This window comes from Carassius auratus, chromosome 30, assembly GCF_003368295.1.
Source record: "Carassius auratus strain Wakin chromosome 30, ASM336829v1, whole genome shotgun sequence".
NCBI classification, from domain to species: Eukaryota; Metazoa; Chordata; class Actinopteri; order Cypriniformes; family Cyprinidae; genus Carassius; species Carassius auratus.
In genome coordinates this window covers 24,298,068-24,318,769 of record NC_039272.1, presented here as the reverse complement: position 1 = coordinate 24,318,769, position 20,702 = coordinate 24,298,068, and the positions used below count along the sequence as shown (strand labels likewise).

Genomic DNA, 20,702 nt, shown 5'->3' with positions numbered 1-20,702 from the left:
CAACAGAGCCAAAGGAATTGATGAGCCGTCTTTTATATTTGAGTCACCTATGCTGCATACTTAGGACCCTAGTGGAGCCGATGAGTTGGAGGGTCCAGACACAGCCAAAGGCCTAGAAGTTCATGTAGTCAGGGGGATCGACGAGCCATCTTTCATCTATGAGTCATCTGTGCTTCATAATTGTGTGTTCACTACATCTCCTTCCATTTCTTGTCTTCATCGTCTCATTCTTGTGCATTTAGTCTATAGGTTCTTGGGACCACAGACCAATGCAGATCCAGAGGGATTAACTAACTTTTTTGTGGGCATTTTGTTGTTTTGGATTATTTTCTGAGTATATTCAGCTCACATAGAAGCGAGATTGTTCTTGCTCTCATTTTTGATTCATCAATGTTTTATACTTGTGCATACATGTCTTCTCATATTATGGAGGATCCCAGTGGAGCCAAAGTGTTAGAGGGTCAAGACGCAGCCAAATGCCCAGAAGTCCCTGTTGGTCCATTGGGACGATAAACCAAGTTGGAGCTGTATAGATGAGAGACCCCAGAAGAGCCAGAGGGATCTTTATATTTTCTTGCATTATCTTTTCCTCAAAATATGCATATCAGCTTCATCTCCTCTAACCATTTTTCTGTTAGTTTCGGCATCTCATTAATGTATATTTTCTCATTTTCGATTTTCTTGCGTCATCTTTGCCTCATATCGGAACAAGATAACTCTCTGTTTTTATAAAGGAATAGAAAAACAAAATAGTGCAAATTAATTAATTTTGAGTTTAATCAGTGTTTGTTATGTTATTGTGAGTGTTACACAATCTGAGCTGTGAAATGAAAAATCTAGTTCATTCAGCTTTTGCATAAGTTCATTTTCAGTTATGTTATTCTTGCTTTTTTTTTATAACCTGATAAAACTCAGCCCAGCAGAGTTGTGTGCCCATTCCCAATTGAATTAAGAATGTCTATTGAATTCTAATTAAAAGTAAAATAAAATGCAAATTCCAACTTCTGCTGAGCTTGCTGCTCATACGTAGCCTATCCAAGATTTATGTGGTGAGGGTGCAGCAATAATGCAATGAAAAAAGTTGTATTTTAACTAAAGAAAAGAAGAAAAAAAATGATTACAAAAATGTTATTACATAGTATGATGTCATTTACCAGTGACATTTTTTTTAGGAGAGCTCCTAAAAGCTGTCATATGCAACTTCATGCTTGCCTTAAACATTACCATGTGATGTAATGAGTGATGTAAGCAACATGAAGCATACAAAATCACATACATCCCTACTATATAGAAAAACAGAATGTGACAAAAGTATGTCTGAAATCACAGTTAAAGACTACAAAACCTATCAGTTCCAGTGAGATTATGAAATGTATATTCAGTGGAAACTTTACTATCCCATGAGGCCACAGGAGAGTATTTGTGAATGGCAGTGAAGCATGCCGCTGTCACTGGTAAGTGATTTTGATGATAATTATGATGATTTTGGGTGGACATTTGCTTTAACTGGTTTACAGAAATGATTGTATTTTGAGTGCATTTTAGTTCATTTGTTCTCTAATGATTCAATTTAACCCTTGACATTGTGAGGCAAATTGTGTCACTGAACTATATCTTAAAAGTGCTATTTCTATAGTCCTATGATGTAGATTCCTTCTTTTTTCATTAGGAGTATTGGTTTTACTAACATCTTTCTCATTTCCCCTTGTGAACAACTTGAAGGAACAATCCACCCCGCAAAATTACTCACATCATGTTGTTTTAAGCCTGTTTCAGGTCTTACTTTCTTAGTGAAAGAGAAGTTAAACATAATTACAGTGACTGACAGTCTGAGTGATCTTTCACTTCCATTGCGTATTTTTCCATACAATGAAAGCAAACAGTAGCTCAGATGTTTCAATAGCATTCCACTAAAATCTAAACGGTTTAGAATAACCTGATTGAGTAATTGCTAATGGGTGTTGATCATTTGAACAGAAACTTGAATATATATATCTACATCAGTATACTACAGAGCATAATACATAATAGTCTTGCTTTTTTAAATTTGTATTTCTCTTCTACATAATGCATTTTTAAATTTGTATTTCTCTTCTACATAATGCATTTCAGAGCATAATCTGCGAGAGTTAGTCAAAGGAAGTACACCCTGTTCTCGGTCTGTGTCATTGTCCTTGCTGCGTCGTGACTCATTGGCTTTTAGTTGCTGCTGAGGTCGTGATGACCCACAAGCCCCGCCTCCTCTGCTCGCTGATTGGCTGTACATGAGGGTCTTCAGATAAAACACCAGAAGACACGGCTATTTCCACATCTAGCGTCGAGATGATGCCAGAGTCGTGCTTTTGTGCAAGAATGAACTCGCTCTATTGGATGGCGAGGTAGACGGATTTTTAAGCTACAGGCAGGGGATTGAATTTTGTTATTTACGTTATCAAAGAGTAAAAATGCACGGTCGTGTGACAGGCCAGGCCATGGAGCTGCTGGGCAGCGGCGCATGCAGGATCAGCGTGAGCAGGCTCTTTCTGTCCACACCGGCCAAAGCAGCCGCTCCGCTCGGAGACAGGAGATTTCGCTCGACATCGTCCATGTCCAGTCACACGGAGCTGGCTCGGGAGCGCTCCAAAACCGTTACGTCTTTCTACAACCAGTCTGCCATCGACGCGTCTGCAGAGAAGGTCAGTCACCGTTTCCCGAGAAGTTTCCATCAAGTGCTGTCTCTCTACCCCCGCGATGTAGTAGTCCAAACGCCGTGGTCTCCAATCCATCCATCCGTCCATCTGTCCATCATGGTTTGGATGGCCTAAAGATCCCACTCTTGTGGGTTAACGTTACTTGAGTTTTCACGACCCTCAACTAACGTTACCGTTTTTACGTTAACTAGTCTCAAATGTTTCAGTGATCCAAGCGTAACGTTAATTTAGTATTTACTGCCACGTCCGGTGAAATGCCATTTAACGTTAGCTCTTTAGCAGCTAATAACCTCTATGATAAAAAACCCTCTATCGCAAAACCTAAACCGCACAAAAACGAAATACAGTGGGCCCCCAAAATAACTGATCTTTTCAAATTTTCATCGCATTAATTTAAGCATCAAACTTCACTTTCTGAGTCATTTTCCCCATATACCAGCAAGTGAATGTATGGCATCAGTGCACTAAAGAGAAAGTTAGTTGCTTTGTTTGCCATCTGAGCAAAATGAATCTTAATAGTAAGATTATTATTATTATTTTGGAGTGAATGCTTAAGCTGTGTGTTGATGGCTGATATCTTCGGTCAAGGCAGATAAACATCTAGCATATTATGTGTCAGCAGTTAAATAGCCACAAGCCATGGGTCACACCAAGGGCAGAATGCTTTATAAATGTGCCAATCATTTGGGAAATGCATTTTATTTCAAACTCTTTCAAACGTGCAAATAAAGATCTATCATGTTGTGTTAAGACATGCTGGTGTGCACTGTATCCTTATGTAACCTGTCCTACTTTGAGCGGCTCACTGGGGACCGTGTTCATGACTCAATCAAACCCAATGTGATCCCCACTCTGCCACTGCTGCTTTTGTACTAAAATGTTCATTATGAATATTTCCTTAATTTAAAAAGGAATGATCAACTCCGACATTGTGATTCTGGCATAATTTACCTTCATGCATTTACATTAACCCTGTAACCCTTAAATGGCTTTTATAGTGTGATATAGTGAGGCTCATATTTCATTTTATTTGCCAAAAAGCTGGATGAAATTCTCCTAAATGCCAATTAATTTATATATTTTTAACAGCATTGCAGACTGTATATCTCTCAATGATATGTCAAAGTAAGATGATGTTTTCTGATCAATTCTCATTTATTCTTTCATGTGGTTAAAACACAAGAACCAGTGGTGTTTTACATTGTTAACCTTGTGAATTGGGAATAGTAAATATAGATTTGTCCTTTGCTGCTGAACTCTAATGCTCTCCCTTTACTTACACAGGCCTATTAATAAATGTAACTGTACCCATGAATCATATTAATAAGATACAGATATAGCTGGATTCTATCAAACTAAATGGAATAGGTAAAAATTCTTTAACTTTTCCAAAAACAGGCTGAAACCTTGATTAATAGACTATTCACGTGAGTGAACACTTTTATAGTTCAAGTATATGCTATTTTTAACAGTACTGTTCACTTCACAGCCTTCTGTCAGACTGACACCAGCCACTATGCTGTATGCAGGGAAGTCTCCTGATGGACATCACATCCTGGTAATTACACACTCCTGTCCTCCGTCCTGCATTTATCCCAACCCACAGTGGAGCCGGTCTTCTAAAAACTAGTCGTTTGTCAGTACATAAACTGTGCTTTGTGTCTGTTTAGCATCATTATGTTGATTTGTCATGGGATACATCTTATTAAAAATTTTTTGGTGGTGGTATTATGATACATTTATGGTGTTAAATGGTAATAATGTAATTTATTGATATATGTAACATTCCACATAATTAACATTTTCACATACCATGGTATAAACATGGTACCAGGTCCATAAAGACCTTTGTACTTGGCATTGGAGAAATGGTCATTATGAGAGTTAATATTGAGCTCTAATGAAGCTGTGTGTGATTTGATTCAATGCAGAGCAGTGCCAAGTATCTACACAAAGAGCTGCCTGTCCGTATCGCCCATCGCATCAAGGGCTTCCGCAGCCTGCCCTTCATCATCGGCTGCAACCCAACCATTCTCCAAGTGGTAAGTTCCCCCACGTCTCTGTGGGGTTTCTCTTGTTGTGGTGGGTAGTGTTACTGTCTCCTTTTACAAGTTAGTTTGTTGGAGAAGCTTCCCCTTTGATACTCTCAGAGGGGATATTAGGGGATGAGGAGCTGGGGTTCAGACAGAGAACGGAACTGAACATGTTCGATTCAATTCAAAGTTTTCTCAAACCCCTGCAGTGATGTCCTGCTGAATCCCTCAAGCAGAGTCCTGGAATTGACTTTTGATGGACCGAAAAAGGGTTTTGTCAATACAAGCATGGGTTATATTTAGTGCAGAAAAAACACCATACATTTTCAATTCTTATCTCATAAAAGTACTCTGCTGTTCTTGTTTGGTGTCAGTAAGTTGCATTATGAAAAATGACAGTAAAGACGTTTATCATGTTCAAAATATTTATAATACTCATTATTAATCAAAGAATGCTGAAAAACAAGATTCTTTAGTCAATAGTAAGTTCACTTTCCTCAAAAGTTAAGCAGCATTACTATATTCAGCTGTGATTAATTCTGGTTGATTTCTGAAGGACTTGACCCTCAGGACGATGGTGAACCGTTATTTTAAATCATAATACTATTTTACATTAATTTAAAAGTTTTTACTGGATGCTTGATTTAATAAATGCAGTCTACTTTCAATAAAGTTGAAAAAGCCCACATTTTATGATATCCTGGCCTCCTTGAGTTGTTCATCTCTATAAAACAAAAACCTAAATAACTAAAATGAACATTGCAGGCAATTCTCGCTTTCATGGTCCACTAACAGACAAACCAAGTAATAAACAGAATGAGGAAACGGTTCCCTCCCCTTTCTCCTCCTTGTTTACTTCCTTCAGCAAGTCCTCCTCCTCCTGTGAACTTTTACCTACATCTGCCCCAGAGGAGACTCTCGTCTAAAGCTTGTTTTGTTTTGTGAGTTCAGAGGTGTTCGGGAACAACGGAGTCTGCAGAATAAAAAAAAAATGCTGACTTTCAAAATTTGTTTATTAAACAGTGTTTTTTTTTTCATTTATTATTTTTTTTTAATAATGTATCTGAACATCTTCAAGTCAAATATCTTCTTAATCTACAATAGCATTTAAATGTTTGGGGTTAGTCATACCCTTATTCAGCAAGCATGCATCAAATGAACCAAAAGTAACAGTAAAGATATTCAGAATGTTACAAAAATAGTTTTAAATGTTTCCATCATGTTTATCAATGCAATCTGATCCATTTCAACACTTACCATGATAAAGTTTAAGAAAGACGGAACGAAAAAGTGTGTATATATATTAATACAATAGAATTATTTATTATTTGCAGTGTATCATCACAACCTTTGAACTGTTGAAAGTGAAAATTGTCTGTAAGTCAATTGCTTTCTCCATTCAAGGTCATTCAATATTCAGCACGTTTCTGTGCTTGACTCCTTCTTAATTTGTTCCTCGAATCGATAGAAGAATGTAAGCCATGTGCTTCTAGAGGGTTGGTGAGGGGCCAGGAATGGGATTCGGAGAATGCTGGGAACACCAGCTCTAGGAACTGCACCACTGCACATTTGTTACCCATATATTGTACTCAGTCCATCTCTCTTTCTCCACAGCACGAGCTTTATATCAGGGCCTACCACATGCTGAGCGACTTCTCAGCTGTAAGTGCAAGATGACCAAACCTCCACATACAGTATGAGTTCATACACTGCCTAGTCAACTGTTGACCAGCTTGCAGATTTCCATAATTAATTCTGTAACCTGAGAGGCCTGTGAGTGTAGTGTACTGACTGAGCCGCTGTAGAAGATGGTGTGGAGGTATCACTTCTCACCAGTCAAACAGAAGTCTTTGTTGACTGACTGACTATGTAAAATGCTGGCTCTTGAATAAATGTGAGTTAAAATGAAAAATACTCATTTTGCACAATATCTGCTTACTGGAAATATGAGACAACTTGAAGGTTACCTCATTCGGTTACCTTTGTCTTTCCCACATTTAGAGTAACTGTAAAGTCATCCAAACTATGAAATAACACAAGTGTACACTAACTGTGCACTACAAAAGTGTTTTTGAAAGGTGTCTCATATGCTTATTAAATCTACATTTATTTGATCAAAAACACTGTAATATTGTCTAAATGTAATATTGTAGTAGTGTAATTCTATTTATGTATTTACATTTTTGTCTGAAATGTATTTTCCTGTCCATCCATCTTTTTGGAATTCTTTGTAAGAAGATTTGAAGTCATGTTTTATATTTCAAGCATATCAAGTGCAACGTTTACATCACAAGGTTGTAAAGAGAACAAGAAACAAATTCATTAATACAGTATTGTTCAAAATAATAGCAGTACAATGTGACTAACCAGAATAATCAAGGTTTTTAGTATATTTTTATTGCTACGTGGCAAACAAGTTACCAGTAGGTTCAGTAGATTGTCAGAAAACAAACAAGACCCAGCATTCATGATATGCACGCTCTTAAGGCTGTGCAATTGGGCAATTAGTTGAAAGGGGTGTGTTCAAAAAAATAGCAGTGTCTACCTTTGACTGTACAAACTCAAAACTATTTTGTACAAACATTTTTTTTTTCTGGGATTTAGCAATCCTGTGAATCACTAAACTAATACTTAGTTGTATGACCACAGTTTTTTAAAACTGCTTGACATCGGTGTAGCATGGAGTCAACCAACTTGTGGCACCTCTCAGCTGTTATTCCACTCCATGATTCTTTAACAACGTTCCACAATTCATTCACATTTCTTGGTTTTGCTTCAGAAACAGCATTTTTGATATCACCCCACAAGTTCTCAATTGGATTAAGGTCTGGAGATTGGGCTGGCCACTCCATAACATTAATTTTGTTGGTTTGGAACCAAGACTTTGCCCGTTTACTAGTGTATTTTGGGTCATTGTCTTGTTGAAACAACCATTTCAAGGGCATGTCCTCTTCAGCATAGGGCAACATGACCTCTTCAAGTATTTTAACATATGCAAACTGATCCATGATCCCTGGTATGCGATAAATAGGCCCAACACCATAGTAGGAGAAACATGCCCATATCATGATGCTTGCACCTCCATGCTTCACTGTCTTCACTGTGTACTGTGGCTTGAATTCAGAGTTTGGGGGTCGTCTCACAAACTGCCTGTGGCCCTTGGACCCAAAAAGAACAATTTTACTCTCATCAGTCCACAAAATGTTCCTCCATTTCTCTTTAGGCCAGTTGAGGTGTTCTTTGGCAAATTGTAACCTCTTCTGCACATGCCTTTTTTTTAACAGAGGGACTTTGCGGGGGATTCTTGAAAATAGATTAGCTTCACACAGACGTCTTCTAACTGTCACAGTACTTACAGGTAACTCCAGACTGTCTTTGATCATCCTGGAGGTGATCATTGGCTGAGCCTTTGCCATTCTGGTTATTCTTCTATCCATTTTGATGGTTGTCTTCCGTTTTCTTCCACGTCTCTCTGGTTTTGCTCTCCATTTTAAGGCATTGGAGATCATTTTAGCTGAACAGCCTATCATTTTTTGCACCTCTTTATAGGTTTTCCCCTCTCTAATCAACTTTTTAATCAAAGTACGCTGTTCTTCTGAACAATGTCTTGAACGACCCATTTTCCTCAGCTTTCAAATGCATGTTCAACAAGTGTTGGCTTCATCCTTAAATAGGGGCCACCTGATTCACTCCTGTTTCTTCACAAAATTGATGACCTCAGTGATTGAATGCCACACTGCTATTTTTTTGAACACACCCCTTTCAACTAATTCAACTAATTGCCCAATTGCACAGCCTTAAGAGCGTGCATTTCATGAATGCTGGGTCTCATTTGTTTTCTGAGAATCTACTGAACCTACTGGTAACTTGTTTGCCACGTAGCAATAAAAAATATACGAAAAACCTTGATTATTCTGGTTAGTCACATTGTACTGCTATTATTTTGAACAATACTGTATGTATCATAAGCATTTTCTGTTAATGTAAATCGATCCATGTATTTGTTTGGTAACAAGTCACATAGTAAGGGAAAAGAAGAGTTAAGATATAATTACCCATTTAGATTTTATAATTTTAACTATGACTGTAAATTGTCTATTACATATGAAAGCAAACAATTCATATAATTTTGCCAACCTAACCAATACTATTTTGCTAATCTTTATCTTCAGATAAAAGACCAGGAGACTGAGGCTCGCTATAGCAAACTTGTAAAACAGCTTCTCGATGATCACACAGATGTTGTCACCATGTTAGCTGAAGGATTCAGGGAATGTCGTAAGCACATAACGGTAAAGTTCACTATCAGCACAATAATCTTACTATAGCGTCTTTCTGCAAGGTGCGTATTATACTTTTGGTTTTGTGATCTGTGACTCAGACCTAGTTCTTTCTTTCTTTCATTATTTGTTGCATTCTGTTTGTTCAGGACGAGACTCTGGTTCGTAATTTCTTGGACACAACGTTGACGTCTCGTCTGGGCATACGCATGCTGGCCACACACCACATTGCCCTGCACGAGGATAATGTACGTCCCTTGCTTAATATTTTAGCACCACCACCATTTCTTCCAGCATTAGGGTCATTTCCAGGAATTAATTTTTTTTTTTTTTTTTTTGCATTCGATAAGTTTAGATTCAAGATTATTATTTGTCACACACAGAATGATATAGAGCATATATAACCAGCGGTGAAATGTGCTATGTACAGTAAATAAAACCATATTAGGAAGCTCTCAGGTTCTTCTTTAAACTAGCCATGAGCACATGGACATCACCGCAGTAAGAGCAATGCAGTCCAGTGATGTAAGTGTCTCCTACAGGCAGCCAAGTGGACCACCAATATTTTCACATGAGCCACATGCATAGACTAAATATACAAGTGCAGACCCCCACCCACATCTGCTGTCAAATTACAAAGAGCAATGTTGCAACATACAATCTGTTTGCTTGCTTGTGGTCTCACTTGAGAGCTGTAATGCTTCAGGACAGGAAGCACATTTTCCAGTTGGTTACTGTAATTTAATCGCCAATAAAAGAAGGTTGATTTATTCAGACTGAGCTACTGGAATAAATAAAGAGCAGGAATTGTCATGTTCAGCTTTAACAAACTGAATATGTGCTTTGTGATGCTATTGATGTTAATTGTAAAATTTCGAAAAGATAATAAAGAATCAAACTAGTACAGACTGAGTCAAAAATGAGATTGATTCAGCTCCTGAAAAACATCCGAGCTGAACTATGAAAGACTCAAAAGCAGTACAAATGATATCTCTTCCAGCTGGCACAGTTATTGCATTCATATGACCCAGCATTAATACTGATGCTTGCTTACTGTGTGATTTTTGTTACTTGACATTTTGTTCTTTGCTCTATCTCAGCCTGACTTTGTAGGCATTATATGCCGCCGCCTGTCCCCTAAAAAGATCATCGAGAAGTGGGTTGATTTTGCTCGGTGAGTGTGCCGTCCTTTTAACTTCCTTCTGTTTGCCATCTGCCTGCATCCTGTTGTCTGTTTCCATATGTGAGTGCTTAAGACGCAAGGACTATTTTAAGAGGTTATTGAGCTCTTTTGTTCTGTTATCAGCACAGTCAGCTCCATTTACAGCAGTGTGTGTGTTTGTGTGTGTGTGTGTGCGCTCTGTTTGCCCAAGGAAAGGGTCAAAGCCCAGTTCTCATTTTTGATTTACCAAGATGAGTGTTAAAGGTCACTGTTTAACTACTGTCTAACATTTGCTGTTGGAGCAAAACATGTATTTACTACTTCTTCATGAGTTTAATGTGTCAACAGTCAAAGTTTGTAGATTGTAGATTTGGATGATGTACACGTGAACATTTTGAACTGTTTGCTTCTGTTGTGAATTTGTAGTGCCATCATTTCTTGCTATTATTCTGAAGTGCTTTTGCTGAAATGTCAGCCTTTGTTGAAAAGCATCAGGTCACAATGCAGGTTGTGTGCCGTATGCAGTCAACGGGGTTGCAAAAGCCTCATACACCTGCACCGTCACTCTTATTTTACTTCACTTTTCCAATCAGTCACTCATCCCTTCAGCCTACAAATGGACAGAATATATCTGCATTCTCATTCTGATCTGAGAGATCAGTTTCTCCTCCTCTATACGAAGCTGACTTTCAACCTAAAGTCTTCTGCCCAATAATAGTATGTTTGTTTTGGTTTTGTGTGGCTTTCATGTGGATTGATCTGAAATAATGATTGATTAGTTGTTACAATCCTAAAAACTGTTCTCTGGGGTCTTATGCAAGTTTGCATTAGTTTCGTCTCATGAGAGTCTGACTGTGAATATACTGCGTCAGCAGAGCTGTCCTGTTCCTCTTCACAGTTTCATGATCAAAGCCTTCCCTCAAAGACCAGACAGAGACCACATTTTTCTGGCTATAAATGAAACGGTCGTTTTAATTAGTGTCAAATTATTTGAAAAATGGCTTTAGATTAAATGAAATGCTCAAGACGGCAATTAATTTACCTGGTGAAGCAGAACCAGTAGCATGTGCCTCATTTTCTCTATATGCAACTTTGTGTTTATTTCTGTATAATGCTAGTGTTTTGACCAGTTTATTTGATGTTTCTCATGATCACAAAATAATCAAATTTTGAAGACTTGTGCTTTAATTTGGAAATAAATTGTGCCAAATTTAATTATAATTGTCTTGATCTCCTCTGTTCCCTCAGACGTCTCTGTGAGCATCAGTATGGGAACTCTCCACGGGTTCGCATTAATGGCCATGTGGCGGCCCGCTTTCCCTTCATTCCACTGCCGCTGGACTACATCCTGCCTGAGCTGCTAAAGAACGCCATGAGGTAACATTCCTGTCACATATAGGTCAATGTGACACACACGAGTCGACACACCTCTCGTTCTACTATGCTATCTGAACTATCTAATCCTTTTGTGACAGTCAGATTTGCTTTATTTGGACTGTGTTGAGTGTTGTTTTAGCAGCTGCTTACATGGACAATATTGAACTTTTACCGGTATAATACAGTGGTATGTGTTGCTCCATAAACTACGACCAAAAATATATGTCTGAGCTAGGGATGTAAATTTTCGTTCATTTCCATGATCAATCGTCATTTAAATTAACAATCAATTAATCGATTAATCATTAACCTTAATGCAGCAAAATGCATCTATTGCAGCTATGCATGACAGGATTTTCCCACTCAAACATTTTTTTCAATAAAATTATCACCCTAATTAAAGCGAGTTTAGTTTGAACACATGAATCTCAAACATGCTGGCTGTGCTGCGCAGTAAGTGAAGCGTTTTTATTTTATGACCAGTACTTAGTTTGATCCTGCTGGATCCTGTTCCGGAAAATGGCGGATTTTAAATTTTTGTGTCCTGGTAAGCCTACATGTTTTTAAAGATCTGTCATTTACAGTGCATTAGATCGTGACTGAGCCAGCATGGGTTCGGCTAGATTTGGAGGTTATTGATCACGTCTTATTCGGCACAAATCCAAATGTTTCCATATTTGCAGTGTATTTTGAATGTTAAACTATTATTCATAATGTAAACTACTAGGCTTATACTTTACACGCATTCGCATACAGACAGAAAATATCATCCTCTTCACATGAGCAAAAACGTCCTTCGAATAACCGCAGATTGGATCGGTATACTATAGTCTTATTTAAAGGGGGGTTGAAATGCTCGTTTTCACTCAATATCCTGTTAATCTTGAGTACCTATAGAGTAGTACTGCATCCTTCATAACTCCAAAAAGTCTTTAGTTTTATTATATTCATAAGAGAAAGATAGTCTGTACCGATTTTTCCCGGAAAAACACGAGTGGCTGGAGGCGTGACGTGTGGGCGGAGCTAAAGAATCACGAGCGCCAGTAGGCTTTTGCGTTGAGAGCGTTTGGAAGCTGTGACATTACCGTGAGGAAAAAAACATCCAAAACAAACCATGGCTAACAAGTCAGATTCAGTGTATATTTATGATCCAGAATCAGATCCAGAGGCTGAAATTTAACAAGAGCAGCATCAGCAACAACGTCTCTATGTGGTATGTACTGAAACTGTATATATTTGCTTTGCTTATTATTTTTTGGAAAATGACTAAGTTCCACTTTGTCGTCTTTTTTTTTTTTTTTTTTAAGCTGTACATGTGGAAAGTGCAGTTTGATTACAACATCGCATGTTGTTTACTTGATGTGCTTACGCGCCGATAGCTAAGTTAACAACACAAAGATATTTTAAGCAGTTTTACTCCAACACACGATCGTGACCCTTTTTCGTTGGGACTGCATTATCCTTAAGAAATAAACGATACGCAAATCCGGCGTCAAACTGGGCCTTGTTTGTAAAACAAGCATCTTCGAAATGCAGGGAACAAACACAAACACTTGCACAACTCCGTTGATGCTCTGTAAAAATAAACTCCATCCACTGGTCCCTTAATGCTGTTTTTTTTTTTTGGTAATCTGTGCAGGGTTGTCTTGCCCTGGCAACCAAAAACACACTCCTTTTGTGACATTTCGCGACGCTCTTGCTCTGATCAGTGAATGTCTCTGCTCTCATTGCTCTGCTATACAGGAGCGCGCGCTCTTCCGGCAGACGTGCCCTAGGACCCATATAAGGAAATTCCGCTCCATCTAACGTCACACAGACCCATACTCGAAAAAAACTTTCCGAAACTTGTGACAAACCGGAAGGAGTATTTTTGGAACAGAAATATTCCTTCAAACGTACAACTTAATTTTTGAAACTTTGTCCATGTTTAGCATGGGAATCCAACTCTTTAACAGTGTAAAAAAACTCAGTATGCATGAAATAGCATTTCACCCCCCCTTTAAACTGCCCAGTGTAAACTTTTATATGTTTGGTTGACTGTATTTTATTTTGATAATGAAAAGACTGCGATGTAAGTTTGAATAGAATTTTTTATTTGTCATCAATTCCTTTTAAGGTCCCATTTTTCATGAATTAAGAATTCGATTTATTAATTTGTTCCCTCAATTCAGTTAAATCATGGGTTAAGGAACAAAATTGATGAAACATGAACAGTTGTCACAAATTAATAAGTCGTAGGAACGAATTAACATTTTATAAGAATGAATAGCCTTTCTGTCCTGTGTCCCGCAGCCCTGCAAAGCACACGATATAAAATAATTATCTGATGAAATGACTTAGCTACTACATTTCTATTGTTTTCCATTTTGAAGAACTTTGTGGTGTTTCTATTTATTGTACTTTTAAAGTTTAAATCACATTAAAAGCCTAATTTGTACATTATGAATGAATGATGATGCATTTATATACGGTCTCCGTCACTCACAGCCGCTCGCATGTGTTTTACACCGGAGCTGCATGCAGCCCAACATTAAATAGGTTAACGACCATCGACTGATTTAATCGATTGCATCTCTTATCGACAATTAATCAATCATCAATTAATCGTTGACATCCCTAGTCTGAGCAATTTCTCCTGTCTGTCAGTGCATGATGGGGTTATTGTAGTGTAACCGTGTGTTAACACTATAGCCTTAAAAAAAAAAGTCATTTACATTTCAGACATGTTATGCAAGAAGCCTGGAATGGAACTTGAGTTTGGAACTTTTCCTGCTTGTGCAGGGTTGCTGGCCATTCAATCGGACACAGTTATGTCAAGCATGGGTCATTGTGACCCAGCCATCAGATGCACAAGTTATGAAATGCCAAAAGCATTTCAGCTAAAAAGAGACACAATATAGTGCCAGATATTATAGTGAGAAAAAAATCAAACGTGGAGCTTCCTCACTGTTTAGAGACTTATAAGTCAAAGTGAAATAATGTTAATTCTGAAAAGGGTTTAATGAAAAATGTTAAGGTTATTTGAAAGGTTTGCATAAAACATCTATCTTTAATTATAGTATCAAACTTATTTTAAAGCAAAGAATTTTGAAATGGCTTAGTTGGTGCTGGTTATTTTTCTGCTATGTTAACAGACCTCCTTAAACGTCTTTAAGCTTGCTTAGACATGCATAACTGTCACAGTTCCAGATATTTCTTTACCTGCTGGATGATAACATCAGTACAAGTATCTCATGGACTTGAGAATAGGCCATATTTTGTCTTTTGACCAATAAGCAACTACAAAACAGTGACCTAACAACCGCCCAGAATACTGACTTGCCCATATAACATATTTTAGAAAAACCCCAAAATCTGAGGACAGTCCTATGAGGTCTTTATAATTGTATCCATAAGAAAGCTGAAATTCCTGTTCTGGGACCGGTCCAAGTATTCTCTCTCTCTCTTGCTCTCTCTCTGTCTGTCTGTCTGTCTGTCTGTCTGTCTAAGTATCAATCGTATAAGGTCACCCACATAGACTGCCTGCCAAGTTCAATGGTATCAGTTCAGTGGCAAACTATCCAAAACAATTTCTACGCCTCTCAATATAATGCAGTGTGCTGAAAACCAAAGTTTTTTTATATGGATCTCCATACAATGCAGGAGGATGTAGGTCTGTAATTATTATACAGAATTAGAAACAGACAATGTTGTCTGTTCTTTTTTCAAAAGGAATGTTCTTGGATTCAACTCAATCAACAGCAACTGTTGTCGCCTATGGCAAAACAATAATTCTGACTCGTTCTTCTGCTTTTAAAAAAGAACAAATCATGTTTACTTCATAATGACAGCCTTGCATTGGGATAAATATTTTGAATAATTTGTAAAAATTATTTAAAATTTGTGTGGTAACTTTAAGACCAATGTGTTTGTTTACCAACCCTGTCTGTGCAAGTTATCATGACTAAAATGGACCGCTAAACTCTTAACTTTCAAATAAAGGGTGAAACCAGAATGTTTAGATGCTCTTCATCTGTTAAAGTACAACCACCATGAACATGGGCAGAGAAATATTATTTTTCAGTAAGGATAAAGAATACCTCCAAAGCCCTGTATTGAGCTTGTGGTACAAATTGAGAGACATGTTTCTGGTCTGGACTCTTCTTCAGGCAGTCACGAGAGAACCGCATGTTCTTGTCAGAAGAGCAAGTCACAGTTGCTTTACTGAGAGTGACCCAAGGCACAGACTGTGATAGTCCTCACATCCCTCATTCTTTTGATTTCTGAGGAAGGGCATGACTTTGTATTAAATTGGTAGGGACCGTGGCAGCTGAAACTTATGATTGGTGGAAGTTTATGACTTAACAATTTTTTCTTATGAATATTGTTTAGGTTTTTTTTTTTTTTTTTTTTTTTTTAAATATTAATATGAACTAATATTACTCTGGACAGTGATGTACTGATCTGGCCTGTAGTAGTTTTACTGCAGAAGTATTAAGAAATATTATTATCATTATTTTATTTTTTTTATACATAAATCCAAGTGCTCAATGAGAATTAACAATTTTAGGGCCAGTTACTAAGCCGTGCAAAACATGAGATCACAATCCCATAAAAGCACAGATTGAAATGGAAAGTTCTGTTAGTGATTAAGTGACAATGCATGAATTAAAGAACACATGCATTGCATTTATGAACCAGTGTAATCTAAATCTTGACATTAGTTTAATGCTAAAAGCGGGCATGCACTAGTGCAAACTCTATGTAAGTATGGCTCTAAGTGTTCAAATAAGAGTATTTGTCCTATCTTTATGGCAGTAGATGTATATTAGCACAGTATACTAGCCTATATATCATAATACCCACAAAGGAAATGAACTTTCTGCTCAAGACCCGAAGATGCTTCCAGTGTCTTAGATAAATCCCTGTCACATGCACTTTCCTTGCTCACAAAACGTTTTATCATGTTTCTCAGTCAGAGGAGAAAAGAGAGCTTTTACAGTTATTTCAGGCCTCTACCAAGTTTTCATCATGAGTTTTTTATGATCACATGTTCATAAAAGATTGCTCATGAATGGATTCTTTTGTGTTCTTCAGGGCCACAATGGAAAGTCACTTGGAGACTCCTTACAATGTGCCTGATGTTGTGGTAACAATCGCCAACAATGACACAGACTTTGTCATAAGGTGAGTCTGTAAGCTAACGCTATTGAAACATCACACCTGCATGATAATACATTGTATGACTTTACATAAAACATTTGAGTTGCCAACTGACCATTCACACTGAAACCGATTTGAATTGGTTTCCAAATACAATACAATACAAATATAAAAAATCTAAATCATGCTGAGTTTTCATGTGGTTGGAGCACGAAATTTAAAGAGAGCCAAGTCAGATCTCTTGGAAAAAGTCTGTATGAATACATGGCTTTTAGGTGTGGTTGGTCAGCTTTAAACTCAGCAGAATGCTTTTTCCTGGAAATTGTGGAGAGTTTAGTTCGCAGATATTTGAGCTCTCATCATGTGGAGTGCTGCTGTGTTTATAACCAGGTCCATTATCCCACTGTGCACAATCAGCAGTCTGGTTAAAGGGGTCATATGATGCGGTTTCAATTTTTCCTTACTCTTTGGAGTGTTTCAAGCTCTTGGTGTATAAAAAAGATCTGTGAAGTTGCAAAGACTAAAGTCTCAAATCCAAAGAGAGATTCTTTATAAAAGTTAACACTCGTCCACACCCTCTTAAAACGTCTTGTTCTAACACGCTCCCACATCTACCTCACAATTTGGGTTGATTTGCGTAACGTCGCCCAGATGTTCATGCAAAGAAAGCGTACCTTTTATTCCCGTTGTAGTGTTGTTGCCGCAGCAGCCACCATGTTGTATTGATGCTGTGTGTGTACGGTTGTAAAAGCTAAACCACTTTGTTTGGCCTTCCAAAAGAGGACATGACTAGAAATCATGTTTATATCAAGATTATAATGGGTTTTATGTTTATGTCTTGTCGCTCCAGCCGGACAGGGCATCACAGTATGGTGAGGGGCGTAACATTTCTGTCACACACTTGAGGTATTCGGCCAATCACAACGCAATGGATAGCTGACCAATCAGAGCACACCTCGCTTTTCAGAACAATGATTTTTGTAAAAATCGACACGTTTCAGAATGCTGGGCATAGAGGAGAAACAATTATGTACATTATGTGGAAAATAATGTGTTTTTTATACCTTAAACCACATAAACATTTTATTACATCAAATCATGTTCTCTTTAGAAGCATCATATGACCCCTTTAAAACCTCTTTCCACACTTAGCATATTTACTCATGGACCATGTTTATTTTACCATAAACTTACGGAAAGCGTGTATCTCCATGTCTGTATTGACTAGTTTCAGTGGTGTTTGGTGGATGTCTGAAGTGATGATGCAAAGTCCTCTCTGTTTTTGGTCCAATGTAAATTCATGCTCTATTTGATGTTTACACCATTTTTAGAAGGTTAAAGGTTTATGAAACATAATCGTTCACCTTAGTTTCAACAGGAAAAGTTGTGTATATTTTGTATTTAAATCTGTGTATACACACTACCATTCAAGTTTCAACTGTGATTTACAGTGCGTTTTACTTTCCAGGATCTCAGACCGTGGTGGTGGCATTCCTCACAGCATTTTGGATCAGGTGATGGATTACCACTTCAGCACAGCTGAACAGAGCGCACAGGATCCACGCATGAACAACCTTTTCAACAACATTACCAACAGCGGCCCCCAGTCTGGACCCATGCATGGGTAAGAGGAGCTTGACCAATGTGAAAAAGAGCATGAGCTCTGCTTCAAAGGTTTGGTGCTAAAGTTGGGTTTTTATGTAAATTATTGATGGACTTTTTTCAGTTATAACATGCTTTTCACCTCTTCAAGATTAAATACTTGTCCACATGCAGCAGCTGACTTGGCAAATTCTGTGCATTCTTGTGAGATCAGTATAGTCGCTAAAGTGGTCTGCACTACATGATCCAGATTTAACCAGTTCGATCTGGATCTGTAAGTGTAAAGTGTTAATGGCAGCTCTCCTCACTACGAGCAGTCTTAAATCACAATTACAGAACACCAGATTGCAACCGGCATCTTTTTTTTTTATTAAAATAATTTTTTTTTTTCTGCTTGGAATAGTTTGTAATTTTGGCACAGTTTAAGGTTCATTTTTTGAGGATTTGGATAAATTAGGATGTGCTGTGGTGATCTGTAATGGGATTGAAGAACATCTCTGTGATGCCACTTGTTTTTCTCCTCCAGGTTTGGCTTTGGCCTGCCTACATCTCGGGCTTACGCCGAATACTTGGGAGGTTCCTTGGCCATCCAGTCGATGCAGGGCATTGGCACAGACGTCTACCTGCGTCTCCGGCACATTGATGGCAAAGGAGAGAGCTTCAGAGTTTGATGTCATGGTCTGTTCATCGAGCTTTTGGTCATTTTCTGTGCTGAAGATTTTAAAGCTCGAAGTCGAACCAAAACCAGGATGTTCAACAGTTGTCTTTTCACACATATTACTGCATCAGAATCACATTTTGGATCGTGTTTTCTGCAGATTATGGGTGTCGTGCTTGCAATTCGCACTGCCTTGCATTTGTATAGTGCACTGTGATTTCTGTAAAACTTTCAGCCTTAAGATTACCAAGTGATTTCAAGATTAAAATCAAATGTGTTACCATTGGGACGAGTCCTTACACTCCAGACGCCTGCAGAAGATGCTCTCCAGACAGACATGTCCTGCTTTTCCTCAGAAATACGATTGAATTTTGAACTCTTCGAAGATTGTTCACACTCCAGTGGTGAACACAAATCCTCTATGAACTCTGAATAGAGACTGACTGCCTTACAAAAAAGAAAAATGTTGTCATTCTTGCTTTTGACACTTCAAATGAACCACATGAGCTTAAAAGTTTGTTGTAGATTTCATGCTTGAAGTTGTTTGTAAAAAAGCCTCTTTGGGGTTATAACACAGTGTAGAATTCTCTCTCTCCAGCAAACTCATGTTTGAATGGATGTTTAAACTCTACCCACCTGTACATGTGGTCTTTTGATCATTGTTTAGCCAACTGGTTTGAGAAAGAGAGACCATGAAGTTTGTTTACCTGAATGCATTTGAAATTTACCCCAAATGACAAAAGTTCTATTGAAATACCAATTGAACTGCTGAAGCTCACATTTCACATACACCGTAGAAGTAAACTGTAACATTTTGTCTTATAATGTTGTGCCTGTGGTTTCTTTTCTCTCCCTTTGAAACGATTTTCAAGAAAACGAGCCTTCGTGTGTTTTCTGCTCATCGTCTGTTCTGTAGAGCTGCAGATGTGTTGCCCCAGTTTGCCCTCTACTGGTGGAATCTGAGTATTAACAATACGGATGTACTGATGGTTTAGTGACGAATGATGTACAGTAGGGTTTGGAGTATTTAGAAGGACTAACACGCACATATTAAGATGTTCCTTTGTTTATATAAAAGGACAAATTGTGGCAAGATGCACCCAGAATGATCTCAAGGAAGGTTTCATTATATTGTATTTTGTTTTCTTTTTGATGTCAAGTTTGCATTACATAGACGCCAAATACGCATAATTTTTTAGGCATTATAAAATTCTGGATGAGAACATTTGTGTCTTTTTCTTGATTGCCTTAATTTTCTTTCTGTTGTTTGTTGGTTTTAAATTAATGCACTGGCACTGTTCGTATGTTGGGATTTTCTGGTTGTTTCTGGCCTCTCTGTGAGGGGTGGCGAGCTCCGGTCCTGAAGAGCTGCTGTCCTAATTAAAACTCACCTGCCTCGAGCTTTCTAGTAACCCTTCGGACCTTGATGAGCTTGTTCATGGGTGTTTGATTAGGGTTAAAGCGAAACTCTCCAGGACCGACGTTCGCCACCCTTGGTCTTTGTTGAATAGGACGGAAACTGACTTCATCTACCTTAAAGATTCAAGCTAGTTGAAAGAAAAGTTTTAGCATAATGTGCTTACAGATGCCACATTGTATTTGTGATTTGATATTTTGTATGCGGCACAATTTAATTTAGAAATGCATATACTTATACTTTTTGAGCTACTATAGCCTGTGTTTTTTTTTAATCTAATTATATAATCACTTTCCCAGCTCTAGACCCATAGGTCTAGACTAGAACGTGAACAGCAAAGG

General features: G+C 37.9%; 1 protein-coding gene across 1 annotated transcript; it reads left to right on the top strand.

The window, feature by feature from the left end:
- Positions 1-2,272: 2,272 nt before the first annotated feature.
- LOC113049749 (3-methyl-2-oxobutanoate dehydrogenase [lipoamide] kinase, mitochondrial-like) lies at positions 2,273-20,169 on the top strand. Its single transcript, XM_026212357.1, has 11 exons — positions 2,273-2,675; positions 4,180-4,248; positions 4,622-4,732; positions 6,338-6,385; positions 8,896-9,015; positions 9,153-9,251; positions 10,104-10,177; positions 11,414-11,542; positions 16,619-16,708; positions 18,153-18,308; positions 18,813-20,169. Exons 1-11 carry the CDS (start codon positions 2,445-2,447, stop codon positions 18,955-18,957), a joined length of 1,272 nt encoding a protein of 423 aa, XP_026068142.1. The 5' UTR covers positions 2,273-2,444; the 3' UTR covers positions 18,958-20,169.
- Positions 20,170-20,702: the final 533 nt, after the last annotated feature.

Coding starts and splice junctions, on each gene's coding strand:
- LOC113049749 (XM_026212357.1), top strand. CDS start 2,445: ATGCACGGTCGTGTGACAGGCCAGGCCATGGAGCTGCTGGGCAGCGGC. Junction 4,249..4,621: donor CTGATGGACATCACATCCTG/GTAATTACACAC, acceptor GATTCAATGCAG/AGCAGTGCCAAGTATCTACA. Junction 10,178..11,413: donor AAGTGGGTTGATTTTGCTCG/GTGAGTGTGCCG, acceptor CTGTTCCCTCAG/ACGTCTCTGTGAGCATCAGT.